The sequence below is a fragment of the Kwoniella bestiolae genome, chromosome 1 (genome assembly GCF_000512585.2).
Source record: "Kwoniella bestiolae CBS 10118 chromosome 1, complete sequence".
Lineage (NCBI taxonomy): Eukaryota > Fungi > Basidiomycota > Tremellomycetes > Tremellales > Cryptococcaceae > Kwoniella > Kwoniella bestiolae.
Window position 1 is genome coordinate 8,286,352 of NC_089241.1, and position 18,300 is coordinate 8,304,651.

Genomic DNA, 18,300 nt, shown 5'->3' on the forward strand with positions numbered 1-18,300 from the left:
GGGTATAAGAACCCTTCCCATTTCTTATTGCCCCACGGGTTTTTTCTTTTCTCAATCTGCACGAAACACTTGTCAGCTTCAACCCAATCCCGTACTCACCTATTGGGATCGGTTAACGGTAAAATCCCTATTATAACACAACACAATTCAGCTTGATCTCAATCCCCGCGAACATGGCAGCCGCACTTAACCAGTCCAACGCAACAGCTACCAGTGTTAACCAGAATCTTCCCCACATTTCCAGAAGTCTAACGAACAGGCTATTGCATGGCTCAGGAGCAGGATACAAGACCATTCAGGGCCGGACCATGCACAAGAACGAGCGTATCTCTCTACTTCTCTGGAAGCCGTTGAAAGCTATACTAAAGAGACCGGAGAATGGGAGCGAGAGCGTTTTGACAGATCGGCAGTAAAGCTTTGGCATGACGATAGTAGTTTGAATACCGGTCATCCCTTACAAGGCACAATGGAAGGATTTATCGACCGGATCGTCGAGCACAAGTATGGTAAGAGCTCGAGACATGACAGATCTGAGATCATCAGCGTCGTCAAGATCTGCCGGGAGGCTTTTAGCCATGCCGAAGATGCGTCTTCCAAGGGAACAGAGATACATGATCATAATGTGATCACGCGCCCGCCTTTCGAGACAAGGACTGGGGGGCAGGCGTTTGACATTGCTCTGATAAGCGTCCTTCCAATCTACAGATATCAATCCGAAAAAAAGTTGCTCACGACTCTAGACGAATCACTGAGTCAGCCTCGAGAATCCTCACCCTGGGATGATTCCGCTTCAGGTGGGGAATAAGTGCCATTGGCAATGATGTGATGCAATAGGATTACGGCGATGTGCACGAACAGAGATCTCGACACGTGGAAAATACGTTTGACGATGCAACTTGTGACATGGACCTCGCTCGATGATTTGGCTCAGTCAGCATGAAGGTGCAGGACCATCTGCTACAGTTACTAAAAGGTGCGCAGGTTGTTTGCGATGTATTGGTTGTGAATGTGCCATTATCTTACATGAACGTCTCATCCCTGCGAAAGACCTGCTGATGCGGTCTTCAGATAAAAATGACGTATGTTGACGTAGGTATCATGTAGAAGCCACCTCCAGTGTACTTCTAACGTGTGTCAGAAAGTCCCAAAGGACGAGCCAATCAAGGTACAAAGGAAGTGACATGAGTGAGCCATATACTTATTGCATAACATCCCTCAAGCGGACTTCGAGTCATGAGGTGGACTTGGGTTGAACAGTATTGCTCTTGCCCCCTCCCTGTGTCGCTTGTCCTTTTGATCATCCTCCCCTCTTCCTCGAAGAAGTACTGTACCTCAGACACAAGGTCCACCTGTACTACCTCCCCACAACATGCCAATCCTCATATCATCATTGGGTTGCTCCTCACCCTCAGGACAAGGTACCGGACCCCAACCTGAACCTCCAGGAACGTTCGAAGCCTCAAAAACCAAAGCTGAAGAGTATCTTCGTCGAAAATGCCCTGAAGAGCGCGACGAGCTCCACGGAGGCGATCAATCCTCTTACATTGCCGCCGAACATGTCATGGGCACCTTTCGGAATGATACCTCATCCTGGACCAGGGGGGAATACGGCGACAAAGCCAACCAATAATGGTTGAATCATGGTCCTCATCCGGGCCGCTCCAGCGAGGAACCGCTAACTCAGGGGAAATGGTCGGAATATACCTGTCAATTGTTCCAGGGCAGATACGCTCCCACCAAGAATGAGGATCGCTTGTATGAGAACTCGAAGAAACGATGTCTCGCAAAAGTTTATGATAAATGTCGAGAAGCGCTTCATGAGGGGGAGGAGGATCAGTCTCGCTTCTCCTGGGTTTCCGCGCTAGTGGATTGGACGCATTCTGCAGAACCTCATTGTACCAGGGATGGTGCGGAGGGGTTCGACGTCTGGCTTACCTGCAGGCCGAACGGAAGAGGAAAGAGTTGGAACCGACGGTATTGGGGCATCTTGCGCTCAGGGGAATGATCATGATTCAGAGATGGATGCTGGGAGAAGACGACCTTGATGATGATCCCGACCAAGTCTAGACCTCAACCCCTTTGGTTAGATGACTTGTAGCCTATGAGCAAGCCTCGACCCAATTCTGTTTGGTTAGCTTAGGTGGTTTGGTCCGGAATACAGAAAACAAGCTCGTCGTGAGGCGGGAAGAGGACGTGACTATATTGTAAATGAATGTGCGATAGAAATGGCCTTTATGCAAAAAGTACTTTCAGTTAGATGCTGCATGCGCCAGAGTGTTCCGCCAGAGTGTTCCATACAGCGATGAAGATAGAATTATATCCTACCGAGGTCCACATCTTACAATACACCGATCTCTTGTAAGAACTGTTTGAAACGAAGATAACATTAGCATTGCAATCTAGTCTCTTAAAGAATAGATATCTGCCAAAATTCTCACTCACAGCGTTCATATCAAAATCGTTCCATTCCAGATTAACGGCGTTCAAACTTTGTTCGTCGAGCTATAATATTATTCACAGATGTCAGTACATTTCGATTCCTCAAACGATCATTCACAATGATAACATCAATTATTCAAGCATCATTGTCCAATACGATTACAGCTGGACATGAAAGAATGAGGAACGTGAAAACTCACAATGGTGGACATCGTACTGAAATCCATATCCAGCCCACCCATATCCCCCAACCCAGCCTGATCAATCAGAGGCATATCCTGTAATGGCAATACCTCATGTTCGACATCTCCCGGGACGTTCGGTGTAGTCCTAGTCAAAGTCGTTCCTGCACCTAACAAATCCAAATCTTCATTTTCACCCTCGTGGACGGGAGTGGTAGACCCGGAATTTTGGATCGCTCGGACTGCTTTGTCTCGGAGTCTTTCTACGGTGACCTGTATGCGATGGTATAATCAGCTTGAAGATTTACAATGAGGTAAGACGTAAGAGGCGAGAGGTAAGAAACTTACAAACTCCTCCCTCTCAGTCATCTTGAACAACGCCACACCATTCTCCAACTCTGCCAACACGGTTCTAGCCAAGCTCGACGTCGGAGCACGTATCACCGCCGCCGCTAGACATACACACGCTCCGAACAGGTGGAAGAAGAAATGCCATCTGCGATGTATGAGTTGACCTTGCAGGACGATCATGTTCCTAACAAGCGAGACGATAGCTCGACAAGCCTCCAGGCAAGATAGATAAGATTGTTTGAGCGGGCTCGATAAAGGTTCGATGGGTGATTCCTTCAACGTTCTGATGAACCATCCTCTGTGTAATGTCAATCTAGCTTCGTTGATATATAATAACAACATATTCCTCTGGAAGGCTTCCTTGTGTCTAACGGGGTTGGTCAAGTCGTCCGGAGAGGGGGGAACAACAGGTGAGAGGTGGTATGGTAGATCATCTTGAAATTTAATGATGAGTTGATCGATCTCGTACACCTCATTGTAGATCCATGGTTTCACCCTCACCTGCCTGGCGTTGATCTTCGACCAGATCTTGGTGAGTTCGTATGTCTTCGCGTGAAAACCATTCAGATCGGATTGGTTCGATATGGGAATTTCAACGTCGATGCTCGATTCGTCTATACATTGTCCCCTACCCAACGCGACCGATTGAAGGACGTCCATCCCGTGTATTTCCCAAAATACTATTCGTCTCTCTAAAGCGGTATGTAAATTCCAGTGCGATCCATCTCGATGAAGTCCAATGGCTTCACAGATGGCCATGCCCATTCTCAATAGTGGCCAGAACGTATCTCCTCCTGAAGTGTCGGTCCCTCCGTTCATCAGGTATAATCCATATAGGAAGATGCACTGGACGTAGGTCATTGAATGTGATGAATCCAGTAATAGACATGCTCGAGCACCGTTGAAGCAGTTTCGGGTTAGATCGTTATACGGTGGTCTTGACAGATCCATCAACGCTCCTGTAGCTAGTATCAATAGACTCAAAGCTAGCCACTGGGGTTTCACCGGTCCAGGTTCTATCGCCGATGGGTCTCGGTAGATATGGGGGAAGAGGTACTCGTCCCATACGTGTCTTTGGACGATGTTGGTGAACCACCCGAATGTCTAGGCGAACACAGATTAGTATCGGGTAATATACAGCATCAAAGCACACCGCACTCACTTGATAGTAGATTTCCGCTATAGGAACAGCTATCTCCGGAGGCGGTAAGAAAGTCGATAGGATCTGTTTCATGTCCAACCGAGGTATCTGAGTGTATGGGGGGAAGAGGTCGGTGAAGTCTGATGGAGAGGCGAAATCATATTGCGAGGATGATCCGGCAGGTGAGGAGGAATGAGCTTGAGATGAAGGGGGAAGGTAGTGTTTCTGCGAAGGGTCCCAGCCGGTTTATCAGCTGATCGTCGTGTTCCTTTGATATCTATGATTATGGTAAGGGATGATAGAGAAGCAAGCTTACAGAGAAGTACACACTACTCGCCGCACCATAATACCTTGACGTATGGGGATCATCCCCCAAAGTCAAATGACTAACACTAGGTAAAGTGTCTGGACTGGGTTGTGAGCTCGAGCTAGAAGCTTGTGGACCGGGACTGCGGCTCTTGACTTCTTTCCTATTTGCGTACAAGCTATCTTCGAGTAGAGGATGTCGAGACGAGGTGGCCACTTTCAGAGCTTCTTCTAAGGCTGCTATTCGTTTGTGAAGGTCCTGGTGGCAAGGGAAGATAAGAAACCAGTGCTGTGTCGGCTGGAGTTATGTTGTTGACTTACCTCGGTACTCGCCAAAATTTTTCTGTAGAATCAAATTAGCACTATAAGCTTACTCACCAAGCCAATTCAAATAAAGGACAGATAAAATCACTCACGTCCTCCTTGATCCATTGACCAGCTCTCCCTCAGGACATATACTATCAAAAGATACATGTTTAGTATCATAAATAAACCAGTTCACCTTACTCGACTCACCTCGCCAGACCCCTCTTGACACAGTGATTACAAGGGAACACCAACTCGCATTTCAGTTTCAATCTCCTACATTCGGCACCTACGGCATTCAGACAATCAGCAGTTGTTCAACTTAAGCTAAGAGAGGTACCGCTCACACGACAGAGGCTTCTTCCTCTTGGGCGCTTTGGTACTGCTCTCTGCTGGGGGCATGCTTAGGTTGGACTGCTAGACTGGTATTTAATGATATATTGTGAAATGTGGTGTATATGCATATATGCATACTAGTACTAGTACTGACAATGTTGTTATCGATTGTGATGACATCCCCGTAAGGACGGAACTCAGAGGTACTGAGCTGATTTCCTGTGTGCCTATCTACTCTGTCCGCATTCGCGTGTTACGCTCGCCTATTTTCACCCCTCGATTGAACGTTTCATTTCACTTTTTCTGAAATTCGGACATTCCGTGTACAGTAAAAAAAGTTAAGATGCATATATACTCGAGAATAAAATCTCTCTCTCTCTTCTCACATCATATTGCAAACAAAAGCTTAACAAAATGTCATCAGAAGCTCCCATCGGTATGTACACCTCGCCCGCTGACTCCGCGCGCCGTAGTGTAAACACCTGGAGCTGATTCAAGCTATTTAATCTTCTAGCCCTTCTTTCCGTCTATGACAAGACCGGTCTCCTCCCTTTTGCCAAGGGGCTCAAGGAGTTGGGATTCAGATTATTGGGTAGTGGAGGTACTGCCAAGTTGATCAGAGAGAACGGTATGGAGATTGAGTGAGTTGTGTTTTCCCTTGTCTGTATGGTCAGTCGTAATAGCAAGTCACTGATTTATGGTGTTATAGGGATGTATCAAGCATCACCAAGGCTCCTGAGATGCTTGGTGGACGAGTCAAGACTCTTCATCCTGCTGTGCACGGTGGTAAGTACCCTTGTCTCACAACAATTATCCTTCCTTCCTCTTCAGAAGTAAGATTGTTGAGACAGTATACCATTAGGTATCCTCTCCCGAGATATCCCATCCGACTTATCCGACCTCTCCGCCAACTCCATCTCCCCAATTACCCTGGTAGTATGCAACCTCTACCCCTTCGTCCTCCAAACCCAAAAACCAGACTGTACCCTCGCCGGAGCCATCGAGGAAATCGACATTGGTGGTGTCACTTTACTCCGAGCAGCAGCCAAGAACCACGGTCGAGCCTCCATCATCTCCTCTCCTTCAGACTATCAAACCATCCTCGACGAGATCAAGTCCAACGGAAAAGTCTCGGAGGAGACCCGAAGGGGATTAGCGCTGAAGGCGTTTGAAGATACCAAATCTTATGATGAGGCTATTAGCGATTATTTCAGGAAGGTGTATGCTACCCCTGGGGTGGAGGAGGATATGAAAGCTTCTGCTGGGGTAGGGTACCAGAGGTTGCAGTTGAGGTACGGGGCGAACCCGCATCAGAAACCTGCTCAGGCGTTTGTTGAGAAGGGTGAGATGCCAATCAAGAGTGAGTGTTGTTTTCTGTCTCTCAATCTCACATTTCGCGTTCGAACACAAAGATATCTGGGTATAACCTCCTTTAACGAAAATATATCCTCTAACGCCCTATATGTCTTAGCCCTCTCCGGTTCCCCAGGATACATCAACCTCCTCGACGCCCTCAACTCGTGGGCGCTCGTCAAAGAGCTCGCCGCAGCCCTCGACCTCCCAGCAGCAGCTTCCTTCAAACACGTTTCTCCAGCCGGTGCGGCCGTCGGTCTCCCCCTCGACGAGCGAGCCGCCAAAGTATTCGGAGTAGACGACCTGAAGGATCTTTCTCCCTTGGCTTGCGCCTACGCTAGAGCTAGAGGTGGGTCAGCTTCCTCCCAATTGATCCCCTCATCATTTACAGGAAGGAAGGACTGTTAGCTGATTGATCGTTACTTATAGGCGCCGACAGAATGTCATCTTTCGGTGATTGGGTTGCCCTCTCCCACACTGTCGACGTACCTACCGCCAAGATCATCTCTAGGGAAGTATCAGACGGTGTGATTGCGCCAGGATATGAATCTGCCGCTTTGGAGATTCTGAGCAAGAAGAAGGGCGGTAAATACTGTGTCTTGCAGGTGAGCGATCAAACCCCATACCCGTATTAAATTCCACATCCACATAGATCGTGGTCGTCGATGATCAATGACGGTCGAATGATTCAAGGGGGAACAGAGCTGATAGTAACCGTTGTATCATTTAGATGGACCCCAACTACGAACCCGCCGAGATTGAGACTCGACAAGTGTACGGTGTTTCCCTCCAACAACGACGAAACGACTGCAAGATCGATAAATCGTTGTTCCAGAACATCGTCACCAAGAACAAGGAGGTAAGTTGATGCGTAGTCTCGATGCTTCCAACCCTGACTTCTGAATTTGACCTCGTGAACCTGCAACTGACCTGCTACCACTCGACCAGCTCCCCAAATCCGCCGTCATCGACCTTATCGTCGCCACCCTCGCGCTGAAATACACCCAATCCAACTCTGTCTGCTACGCCCTCAACGGCACCGTCATAGGTCTCGGAGCAGGCCAACAATCCCGAATCCACTGTACCCGACTCGCAGGAGACAAAGCCGATAACTGGTGGTTAAGACATCACCCCAAGGTTCTCGACCTCCCATTCAAGAAGGGAACCAAGCGAGCGGACAAGGCCAACGCTATAGATCTGTACGTCACTGGACAAGCGTACGATTCTGAGGGAGGAGAGAGACAACAATGGGAATCATTGTTTGATACTACCCCTGAGGAATTGACCAGGCAAGAGAAGAAGGACCATCTCGCTCAGTTGAACGGCGTCGCTTGTTCTTCTGATGCGTTCTTCCCTTTCCCCGACAACGTACACCGAGCCAAGAGGTCGGGTGCGACGTACTTGTGTGCTCCATCGGGAAGTATAATGGATGCGGAGTGTATCAAGGCAGCTGATGAGAATGAGCTGGTGTTCGTTCACCATAATTTGAGATTGGTGAGTGTTCCCTTGTCGTAGGAATGAGTTGAGAGGAGTGAGCTGACTATTGCCTTATATTCAGTTCCACCACTAAGCACATCATGTATGTTGCTGGAGCAGGAAAGATGGAGCAGGGGAAGATAAAAGAGAAAAGTAGATCAAATTTATTAGGTTGTTCATTGTTTTGTCCATTTTGGTGATTGTACTCAACGTATAAGATATAGGTAAATAGGAATATATAAACTACCTTACATCTCAACATGTATATGCATATGCAAGTGAAGCGATAGATTCTCTGATTTAGAGTGCGATACTTGTCGTATCTATGCATGACGATTACCATCGTATGCACCAGAAAGACTGGTGTGTTGTAATAGATATCAAGTTGTTAGGGTCAATGGGTACCTGTAGCGCAAGTAGAGGAATGGACCATCAATGTGGTTGTTCGGTTCCCCATTCCTAGTGGGCTCATATACCCTGACTTTGATGGGAATGAGGCTCGATGGACAGCTCAAGCCAATATGGAAGCGTGTCGATAGCTTTAGTATGACCAACAACAGACAACAGAGTCTTCATAACATGCCATGCTCCGTGGTCAAAAGTAAAGTTGGATCATCTGTGTTATCTGAATAGGATTGGAATGGAATGTATGAACAAGATTAGGGCAAGTGAACGAGTGAAAAAGTAAAGCAGATAAAGTTTAAGATGTATCCCCCCACTGACGCGTGCCGTAAGAGGTAAAAAAGGGAATGGCATATGGAGATCTGCTGCTTGACACGTTACAACCACTCTACCACTATACTCCATCCACTTTGGGAAAGAACAGCCAAGAGGCATTTGGGCATTTCTTCCTATCTCGTGTGGTCGATTGATAGCATAGGTGGTACTCTACTTCAGTACTCTCGTCGACAAAGAGGAAAAGACAAAGTGAAAGAATATACCTCTACATCCTTTCGATCTTTGTCCTGTTCTCACTATCATTCTCATTCTCACTACCATCAGTGATCAATCTTAATCTAGATATCAACACCAATCACGCTTTGACCACCACCACTCCTATTTATATATCCCTTATCATACATTTATACACAGACATCATATATATCCAAACCCTGCTTCAACCTCTCCATCTCCATGGCAGTCTAGATTAGATGGATTATCAAGACCAAAACACACACCACCACACCCAAGCCATACCAAGATCACCCACCACCACATCCCAACACCAATTCCACTCTCAATTCGAGTCCACATCCCTCGCACCATCCATATCACTTACAACCCAAAACACAAGATCAAGACGATACCCGTCCCCCATACCTTCCCCATCTACCTCACCACAACCAGACTCGCCCGTACGTCAGGGTCCTAATAGTAATCGCTTCTCCTCGCTGTTGCTGCCAAGTAGGATCATGAGGGTTTCACGCTCAAATGCCAAAACCTACCTCAACCTCTCCATAGCATTCAACATCCTCCTGTTGATCGCCATCTTCCTTCCGACCGAACATGCCCATGGGATTATAGGAGACAAGGCGTGGGGGAAGATCGAGAAATACGGGCTGGTACGGAACCAGTGGGCATCGAGCTCAGATGGGGGTGGTGCCTTCGTAGGGGATAGCGTGGGGAGCAGGAGCTGCTCAATGTGTAGTGTTGCGCCGGAGTTTTGCGAGGAGTTTGGGTGAGTGCATGACGACCTCAGTGAATATTGTATCTATGATTCTTTGCGCCCTATCTCACATCGGTCTTGTGTAGAAGAATTTCCAGCTGATAAAACCACTGTTGGCACATAGCGAAGATAACTTGATGAAAGCTCTGGGATATACAGGTAGGTACCTCTCACAGCAATCAATCGACTTCTACTTGACTAGGATACTCCAGAGGTCAGGAGCTATTACCCAGTATCATCTATCTCATGCCGAAGCCAACCTCTCCATATCGCGTGACCTCGTCTTCACCTTCTTGGCTTCGCTAACATCCTGCCCCTCCTCGTAGGAACGAACAACCGACTCCGTCGAGCCCTAGCGAAAATGAGGAGCGGTCAACCCTTCACAGTGGGTGTTATAGGTGGTTCGGGTGAGTTCGACTTCATTCCTAGATTTGCTCAAATTCTATTATTAACACTAACATGATACTCCACGTGTAGTCTCAAAGGGCCACGGTCTAGATGCTCCAGATGGAGATAACCCCCACACTCCCCGTAATCTGAACCGAAGAGTATTCGATCATTTGGATGCGCTTTTCCCTGCTTCGGGGGGGATCAAAACTGGTTCGAGCGGGAAGAAGGAGAATAAGAATAGTTTCGTTAATGGTGCGCAGGGTGGTATGGGTGAGTTGTGATTTTCATTTTTCTCTGCTCTGAGTATTACACCTTGAGAAAATGGAGGTGGATGATCGTGTGGAGTGGGGTTTTCATCTGGACTATTGTAAACATAGAACCGCCAGAGCTGATCAGATTCGTTCCGCAGGTACCGACTACTTTTCGTTATGTTTCAACGAACATATACCTGAAGATGTGGATTTGGTGCTTATTGAATTGGCTATCAACGATGAAGTGTGAGTAGTTTCAATCTCGATGAGTGTAATCGCCCGATACACAAGTCGCAAGCGACGTCGCGTGCTGACTCGAATAACTCGTTCATAGCTTGATAAGGAATATGAACACGTACGAATTGCTCGTTCGAGGCTTATACGATCTACCTAACAAACCTGCAGTGCTGAATCTTCAGTAAGTCGTCTTTTAACGTGACCAAACTATGTTTTGTTTTTCATGTTGATCATCTCATCTTTCCGCAGAGTCTTCGCTTTGATGTTCCAATACGTTGCCAATGGAGGTGATCTGGTGAGTGAACCGATCTTTGAGGTTGTATTTCTGTACTTACTTGATGGCAAATGCTGATCATGATCGATCGCTGTTCATAGCACAACGGTGTCGCTCAATACTACGACGTACCAACCATCTCTATCCGAAACCCAGTCCTACCCCAAGTATTGCAAAATACCACACTGGTCAGACACCTGTTCCATAATAGGGTGAAGAAGACTGAATGGACCGATCCATTGGAAGAAATCGATTTGAGGCATGTAAGTGGTCACCTGCACTCTCCTCCCATGATTCCCCGGGATCACATCAAGCATAGTGTGACGAATGGCTTTGGTGATGCAAGAAAGGTTGCTGATACTAGTCGTTGGACTTTCCAGCTGTCATGGCAAGGCCACGAGCTCATGGGTAGACTCGCCGGGGCATACATAGATACTCAGCTCTGTGAGATGGATAAGATCGAATCTAGGTTGGGCGATTTGGAGCAGCTGAACTACGAGAAGCTGTACCCTATCGAACCTTTACCAAGGGTGAGTGGCCTTTCCGAAGAAATCATTCCGTCACTCTGTCACCTTTGATGTCTTCAGTCCTTTCACGTACACACTTTCGAATCTACGATCCGAAATCGAGCTGACTTATGCCATTTTCAGGCCCCGCTCATGCAAAAATACAATCCCACGTCCAACTTACCCAAACTCTCACCGCAATGTTACTCTGCCAACGCGGTGAAACACCCCTTGAAACCCTCTCAACAGAACGGATGGTGAGTATCGCTCTTCGTATATAATCATCGATCACTAGGCTGACTGTAATGGCATTGATTATAGGCGACACTGGAACTGGAAAGAGAAACATTATCTGATCGCCGACGAACCGGGATCAAAGGTTTCTTTCCCCATTTCCACGACACTGGGTCAAGTTCAATTACATTATTTGAGATCGTACCAGTACAATCTTGGTTCAGCGAAATGTTGGATAGATAATGAGACGGACAAGGCGATGAGGTTGGATGGGTATTGGAAGGAGCCGTATAACATTGGACGGTGAGTGGCAGCATCTCCCTGACTAAAATCAAGAATGACTATTTGCCTTCCCTGTCCCTGTGATAGTAGAGGAAGCAAGGGGAAGATATTGAATGGGATGGATGGATGTGCTAAGGTTATCCCCTTTATGGTAACGAGACACTGATACTTGTTTGACCTGGTAAATAGAGCCGCCACCATCCGAGATGATCTCAAGCCTGGAGACCATACACTCCATTGTGAGCTCTTAAAGGAGACTGCCGATCCTACGGGCGGGAAGGAGTTCCGTATCATATCAGTGATGAGGTGGGTTTATTCTCTTCTTCACTCTTTCTTCATTATATGAGTCATACTCACGGGTGAATATGTATGTAGTATCTAATGAATAAGAACAATGTCAAATCTCGGGTCTGTGGGGAAATCAAGATAAAAAATAGATCTCTTATTTGCTTGCTTAGTCTGCATATTGAACTTAAAGATAGGTCTAGAATAGAGCAGGATAGGGATAGACTGAAGACAGAAGAAGGGATAGAGTAGACCTTCGCATATACGGTGCCATTGTGGATGAACATCGCATTGAGGGATGGTGTCTATACATTTATACATTTATACAGTATTATGTTTATTTTACATTTTACCATTACATTTATACATAACAAAAGACAAGACGATAGAGAGTAAGATATCAAGCATGTGTACAATTTACAGTCTGACTCTGACAGCGGAGTTACTATGCGTGTTACTCATCGAAACCACATACAGTCATAGTATCAGCTTAACATCCATCATGAGATCTGTGAGATTGGTTCGTCGTTCGTGGCAATTGGCGATCAGAGCGTACTAAGCGCTTTTCTCACGATCTCGCACAAATACACACATCATCGGCCGGATGACCGATCTCGCCGAGTAACAAAGGGAGGCCTTTGGATGTAACGCAGTAGAAGTGGTCATAGCGACGAGATTCATACCCTCAAGGCCAAAGGGGAGTCAAGTCTCAAGGCAGGTAACGCTCTCCACGCTATTGACAGTCAAGGTGATGTATACGTGTATACTGGGACATACTCATTGATCATTGATCGTATCCAAGGTATTGGTGACTGGTATTGGTAATCTTCTGATCGGGTGCCTGCTTCATGTGGTGTGTGGCATTGGGCATGTGATTCTAAAGGAACCTACAGTAGAGTACCTTGTCTTATCAACCATCAACAATATACAATCAGACGCATTGACCTTGTGTTAAAGGTGGATTGGTAACGGATCGCATCGTTATTCTCATGAGCTGCGTGTCCATTCCATGGTGTCAATTCCGTATCCGTCGGTATGGGTGCAACTACAAGTACGAGGTATATGTAGATATATAAGTGAGGGATCTCATCTCATCACTTTATCGTCTGTCCGACACTCGATCCTCAATCAAATTTACACTTTGACTAAACCACACAAATTAACGACAAGCTATATCATACAAAACAAAATGGTGTTCGTACTTTACGGGAATATCATGGCCACTGTGAGCTGCACCTTTCTCTTCTTGTCAAACATCTGTCCCTTTGTCCAGATGCTACGTGATCATCCCAGCGGAGCTGATGGGATCACAAATCGTCTGATTCGACACAACAGCACACCAGACTAGTCTACATCTGCGCTCAGGAGATGGGTCTGGTCGGTACTCCTGGTAAGTCTAATTCCGTATATCATCCGTCAGGCCAGTCTTTCGTGGACTGAATTAATGCATTATTGATTGATATCATGGCCTAATTAGCATTCGAGCTCCGAAATGTCGATTGGAGCGAGATCCTCTACCCCAAGGATGGGTTCGATTACGACAAAAGTCCATTCAAGAGGATCCCATGGTTTGAAGATACTGAGAATGGAGTGAGGTTGTTCGAGAGTAGAGCGATTGTTAAATGTGAGTGTGCGATGACCCTTGTGGATATCGTGCTATATACCATACCCTTTCATCTGATCTTGGCAGTTCTCTACTGTGCTGTATGACCTGCATACCTTCTTTTACCCCACTTTACATATACTAACCCACGGCTGACGCCTGACACCTTTCTCCCGTAGATATGGCTATGAAGATCAATTCCCCCCCTATACCTCGGTACGACGACCCAGTGGACGTAGCCAATTTCGAAGTCGCCTGTAGTCTCGAATTAGGCGATTTCACAACTTACACCAAGATGTTGCTGTACGAGCTTGTCCATGGTTCAATGGCGTGAGTTTGGGTCCGAGCCCGAGTTCACTATACTACTACTACCAACATCATCAGATATCATTGTCTTCTCATCCATCCCTCTTTTTTCTGTTTCCTGTAATACGCCATAAGTATGATATCAGTAGATGACTTGCGCACCATCGCAGTCACCAGAAGCCCACCGACGAACATCTCGCGAAATCGTACAGAGAGACGTTGACTCGCAACTTCGAGGGGTACGAGCGAATCCTCAGTAAACAACGGTACCTCGCTGGCGATAAGTTGTCGGTGGTTGATTTGTTTCATATACCCAGTGCCCTTTGGTTGGCTATGGTGAGTTCACATCAAGTCTGACTTCGCGTACGGGTCTTTCCCCACCTGCCCTTACCCTTAACGCCACCTACATATATCTGCAGCAATGTACAGAGATACTTGATACCAACGGTTGATACTGATAGACTGTACCACTAATACAGGTAGGCGGCATCCCCGCTCTAGGTGAAGGTACTCTCCCATTCACCAAATCAGACGGATCGGACGGAACACTCCCAATCCCCAAATCTGCCGACAGGACTTGGCCCCTCCCACAAACCGCAGATGGCACTCTGCCATTCCCTCATCTTAGGGAGTGGTGGAACAGCCTTATGGAGTTGGAGAGCGTTAGGAAGGTTAATGGACAGTTCATTGAGATTATGCAGAATATGAGAGGACCTCATCGAGCGGAGGGACATGGTGAAGAGGAAGCGAAATAGAGGTACAGAGAAGTTCTGTACTTCTGCATAGTGGAGTAGCACCTGAAAGCGATGGGCCTCAGGTAATAATGGGAAGTAGGCGAGAACAGAATGTTCCATAGAAATGAATGAATGAATGTGGATAGAATATTCATATATCAGATTGAAAAGATGAGATGAGATGCATCTTGTATTGTCCATACTGAAATTTATACAGCTGATTACACGATTCGCGCGTCGTGTGTTATCAAAGTTACTATAAAACCAAATTATCCCCAAAAAGAAAAAGTACCACAGACCACCCAACGTCCTTACTGCTCCCCTTCTCCTTCCACCTCCACCTTCACCTCGACCGTCTCCACGACCCGGCTCCTCTCTCTCCTCCCTTGTATCCGTCTGCTCAACCCCTCCAGCAACTCCACCATCATCTCCGCATTAGCGCCATACAACCTCTGATGATACTCTTCCCAATCCTCATGAGACGAGCTCCCAATAGATTTAGTCGGAATATCATCATTTAGCTTCTTCATACCTAGGGGTAATTGCTTTTTCTGGCCAGTCTGAACATTATACGCGATCTTCCCAGGTAGGAGCGGTTTGGTATTGCTATCTCCGCCAATCAGGGAGGAATGATGGTGCGATTTGGGCTGGTTGGTATATGGGTCTATGCCTTTTCGTAATAACAGTATCGCCTCGATCTCTCTTAAGCCAGGTGCATGGAGGACGATAGAGGGGTCTCGGAGGAATTGGTATGCGTTGAGGAGGAGCTCGGAACCGAGGACTGGGACCTGTAGTTTACGATCATTCACATTAGCTTAATCATCTTCTATCTCGGAGCATGACGGGGGAATGATGTATGATGGGATGATGGCATGTTTCGTTGAGAGATCGACTTACCCGACTGACTATACCAGCTGGAATGGCGGAACTCAACTTCTTCTCGAGGTACGTCCAACCCATAAACGCGGGGAGGACGAGATCCCTACCACACGCACAACATACGAGATCAGCGATACTGTCACCTTCATCAACATTTGAAAAGCGGCGCCGCACTCACATGGAACCCAGTAACCTGTAAAAGCTAATATATTCCAGCCCCGAATGAATAAATACCATATCCCGCATTGAATCGGGGATATTCAGCTCAGCGGTAGGTGCCAAGGACCCGATGAAATGAAGAGTGACCGGTGGTCTTGCATCGTCATTTGCTGACATGTAGGTGGAGTTGGGCTCGGTAGATAAGGGTTGATATCCCCATGCGGCAGGATCGGCTAGAACATGCCAGATAGTTGACAAGTCAGCCATCTCCTCTCTACTTGTGCTTGACATTTGGACAAAGATTATGCGACTCGACACCCACTCACCCTCAATAGCAGCATGCAGATCACTCAGGATAGGATTATAAGTTCTTCTCCAAGGTTGGATGTTACCCAGGATGGCCAATCTCGAGGGCACACGTTCAGCACGTTTGGGGAAGAACTCTGAGACGCTGACGTCTTCGCTATCGGGTAACTTCGATGCGTCTACTGGGAAGATCTGTGCGATGGGGAGAATAGCGCATTAGCATCCGATCATTCCATGTTAGCTCAGGTGAACGACATTTGAGGAATGAGTGAATGAGCATTCCAACTCACAGGAACAAACTCCTCTACATCCACTTTGCCCCAATGCAACTGTTTCAAACTATGCGACCACTTCAAAACCTCATTCTTCAAATACGTCTTAACGTGCTTGCTCAACGTCAAGTACGTCAACCTCTCCTCCTTAGCAGCGATCTCCCAAGAGTTTCGTTCTTTCTCGCTGAGGTTCTCAAGCTCATGTAACATGCAGACCACCTCCATGTTCTTGTTATTCTTCATGGCGTCGTATGCTGGGGTGTTTCTCGGCCAATTCCAGAACTCGTGGTCGCATGATATATGGATGGTAACGTCGATTTCGTCGTTCGCTACGGCTTGCGCGAAGGTGCCGTCAGAGTAGTGCGTGGGTGGGGTGGTGTAGTTCATTCCTGAGGAGAGGACTTCGGCGTAGCCCCAGCGAAATTTGTCCCCTGCGAACATTTATTGAGCATTAGCCATTGAGTTGACTGACATGGGCAATATAAGGTGCGTTGAGAGGTAAGTGGTAAGAGAGTAAGGTAAACTCACGATATAAAGTAAAGTTCGCGCCGATATCTGTTAAAGTCTTGAGCACAGCTCCGACGACCTCTACAAGACATACAACCAAATCAATATCATTCTCTTTCAAGATCCATACCTGAGGGCACATCCGTATCTCATCTCAGACACAACATCTGCTCAAGTGTAAAATGTAGGAACACATCCGACTCACCCTCATGAAATCCAGCATGTTCCAGAACAGCAATCCTCAAATCCTTTATCGACCCCTCCTCTCCTTCCTCCTCCTCCTCTCCTTCAACCAGTCCATCAACATCTTCACCAGGTACCTCGCCCCTCTTGCTCCTTTGTCTCATAAGTGATTTCTTATTTGATTTCGACTTGATCAATTTCGGCAAGTCATATGCACTAGTCTCTACGAAGGTACCATGATCCCCTGCGGACCTCGTGCTGATCGGAGAGTCATATTGGGGGTAGAAGACCTCCTCTGCAGAGAGGTATGAAGAGAGGTTGGGTGCTCGGGAGGAAAGGTCGGAAGGGATGGATTTGTACAGGACGAAGATGGTTGAGAGGAGGATGAAGGGGAGGGATCGGCGGGTGGGCATGAACCGCGAGCGGGGTCGGGACATCTTGTTGTATGAGCCTTGTTACTGAAAGAAAGTGGTTGTGGTAGATGTTGTGCAGATACAACGCTGTTGTACCTGTTCGAAAGTAAAGTGAGATCCAGCTCAACTGGATTGGTGTGAAGAAGTGAAAAGGAATGTGGGCTCAGCACTGCTGATTAGTTGGTTGAGTGGGGTGGTTCGTATCAAACGAATTGAAGGGGTTAAGGAATGACTCTAGTAAGCTTGTATGCTAGTTGATAATGAGGAAGAAGAAAGAAAAAAGATCAAAGACTGCATTGCATGACCACACCCATACCCAACGAACCACTGTGCAAGAGCAAATTGGATAGAAGCAAGAAAAAGGAGCGCACAGATCTCTCTTCCCGCTCGACTCTTCGGAAGTATCAGCAAGCAATGGCGGAGCAGAGGAAGGAGCAAGAGTTAGAATTAGCCTCTTACATCAAGCATTCTCTTTCTCCCGTTATTCCTCGTATGCGATTCCGATGAAGCAAGGTAGAAAAGAAGATTTCGCTATCGCTGGTAGCGATCTGTCCGAAGATGGGAACTTGGATGTGGGTATCTAGAATCATGGCTTGGTGGCGTTTGGTATCTTCTTCCAAAGGATCTCGTAGGGTCGATACTGATAATGTACCAGTAAAAGTAAGATGGAGTTGTCTAGTATGAGGAATGAGGCTTCCAAGAAAGAGACCAGCCATTCCGCATTGGGCAATCAGAGTATCACACGAAAAGATATCCTTATTTTACCCTGAAACATATCTCAATCGACAGGCACGATACCAGAACAAGAACAGAATCCGCTTTTGCCGATTATAGTAGATGCACATGAGTCTGACTGATTTCAGCTCTGAGATGAATGCATCAGACAAGGACCACGCTTGATTAGCATGGCGATGTCAGGCGAC

General features: G+C 47.0%; 6 protein-coding genes across 6 annotated transcripts; 4 read left to right on the forward strand and 2 right to left on the reverse strand.

The window, feature by feature from the left end:
- Window positions 1–1,369: 1,369 nt before the first annotated feature.
- On the forward strand, window positions 1,370–1,630 carry I302_103090 (uncharacterized protein; the record flags this gene model as incomplete). Its single annotated transcript, XM_019188463.1, has 1 exon — window positions 1,370–1,630. One exon carries the CDS (start codon window positions 1,370–1,372, stop codon window positions 1,628–1,630), a length of 261 nt encoding a protein of 86 aa, XP_019051341.1.
- Window positions 1,631–2,338: 708 nt separating this feature from the next.
- On the reverse strand, window positions 2,339–5,127 carry I302_103091 (uncharacterized protein; the record flags this gene model as incomplete). Its single annotated transcript, XM_019188464.1, has 10 exons — window positions 2,339–2,365; window positions 2,443–2,502; window positions 2,640–2,894; window positions 2,970–4,076; window positions 4,135–4,338; window positions 4,430–4,678; window positions 4,741–4,762; window positions 4,836–4,877; window positions 4,936–5,014; window positions 5,073–5,127. 10 exons carry the CDS (start codon window positions 5,125–5,127, stop codon window positions 2,339–2,341), a joined length of 2,100 nt encoding a protein of 699 aa, XP_019051342.1.
- Window positions 5,128–5,475: 348 nt separating this feature from the next.
- Window positions 5,476–7,929, forward strand: I302_103092 (phosphoribosylaminoimidazolecarboxamide formyltransferase/IMP cyclohydrolase; the record flags this gene model as incomplete). The annotated part of the gene is made up of 8 exons (XM_019188465.1): window positions 5,476–5,497; window positions 5,576–5,702; window positions 5,771–5,847; window positions 5,924–6,421; window positions 6,533–6,763; window positions 6,844–7,019; window positions 7,145–7,273; window positions 7,363–7,929. The coding sequence occupies 8 exons, from the start codon at window positions 5,476–5,478 to the stop codon at window positions 7,927–7,929; spliced, it is 1,827 nt and encodes a 608-aa protein (XP_019051343.1).
- A 1,373-nt stretch (window positions 7,930–9,302) lies between these two features.
- On the forward strand, window positions 9,303–12,267 carry I302_103093 (uncharacterized protein; the record flags this gene model as incomplete). Its single annotated transcript, XM_019188466.1, has 13 exons — window positions 9,303–9,568; window positions 9,681–9,715; window positions 9,883–9,963; window positions 10,034–10,216; window positions 10,356–10,443; window positions 10,532–10,615; window positions 10,684–10,729; window positions 10,810–10,971; window positions 11,089–11,238; window positions 11,359–11,471; window positions 11,536–11,751; window positions 11,920–12,036; window positions 12,189–12,267. 13 exons carry the CDS (start codon window positions 9,303–9,305, stop codon window positions 12,265–12,267), a joined length of 1,620 nt encoding a protein of 539 aa, XP_019051344.1.
- A 937-nt stretch (window positions 12,268–13,204) lies between these two features.
- I302_103094 (uncharacterized protein) lies at window positions 13,205–14,679 on the forward strand (the record flags this gene model as incomplete). The annotated part of the gene is made up of 6 exons (XM_019188467.1): window positions 13,205–13,240; window positions 13,351–13,405; window positions 13,493–13,639; window positions 13,798–13,948; window positions 14,095–14,260; window positions 14,404–14,679. 6 exons carry the CDS (start codon window positions 13,205–13,207, stop codon window positions 14,677–14,679), a joined length of 831 nt encoding a protein of 276 aa, XP_019051345.1.
- Window positions 14,680–14,969: 290 nt separating this feature from the next.
- I302_103095 (uncharacterized protein) lies at window positions 14,970–17,401 on the reverse strand (the record flags this gene model as incomplete). Its single annotated transcript, XM_019188468.1, has 7 exons — window positions 14,970–15,446; window positions 15,556–15,640; window positions 15,716–15,929; window positions 16,023–16,194; window positions 16,293–16,705; window positions 16,803–16,862; window positions 16,987–17,401. 7 exons carry the CDS (start codon window positions 17,399–17,401, stop codon window positions 14,970–14,972), a joined length of 1,836 nt encoding a protein of 611 aa, XP_019051346.1.
- Window positions 17,402–18,300: the final 899 nt, after the last annotated feature.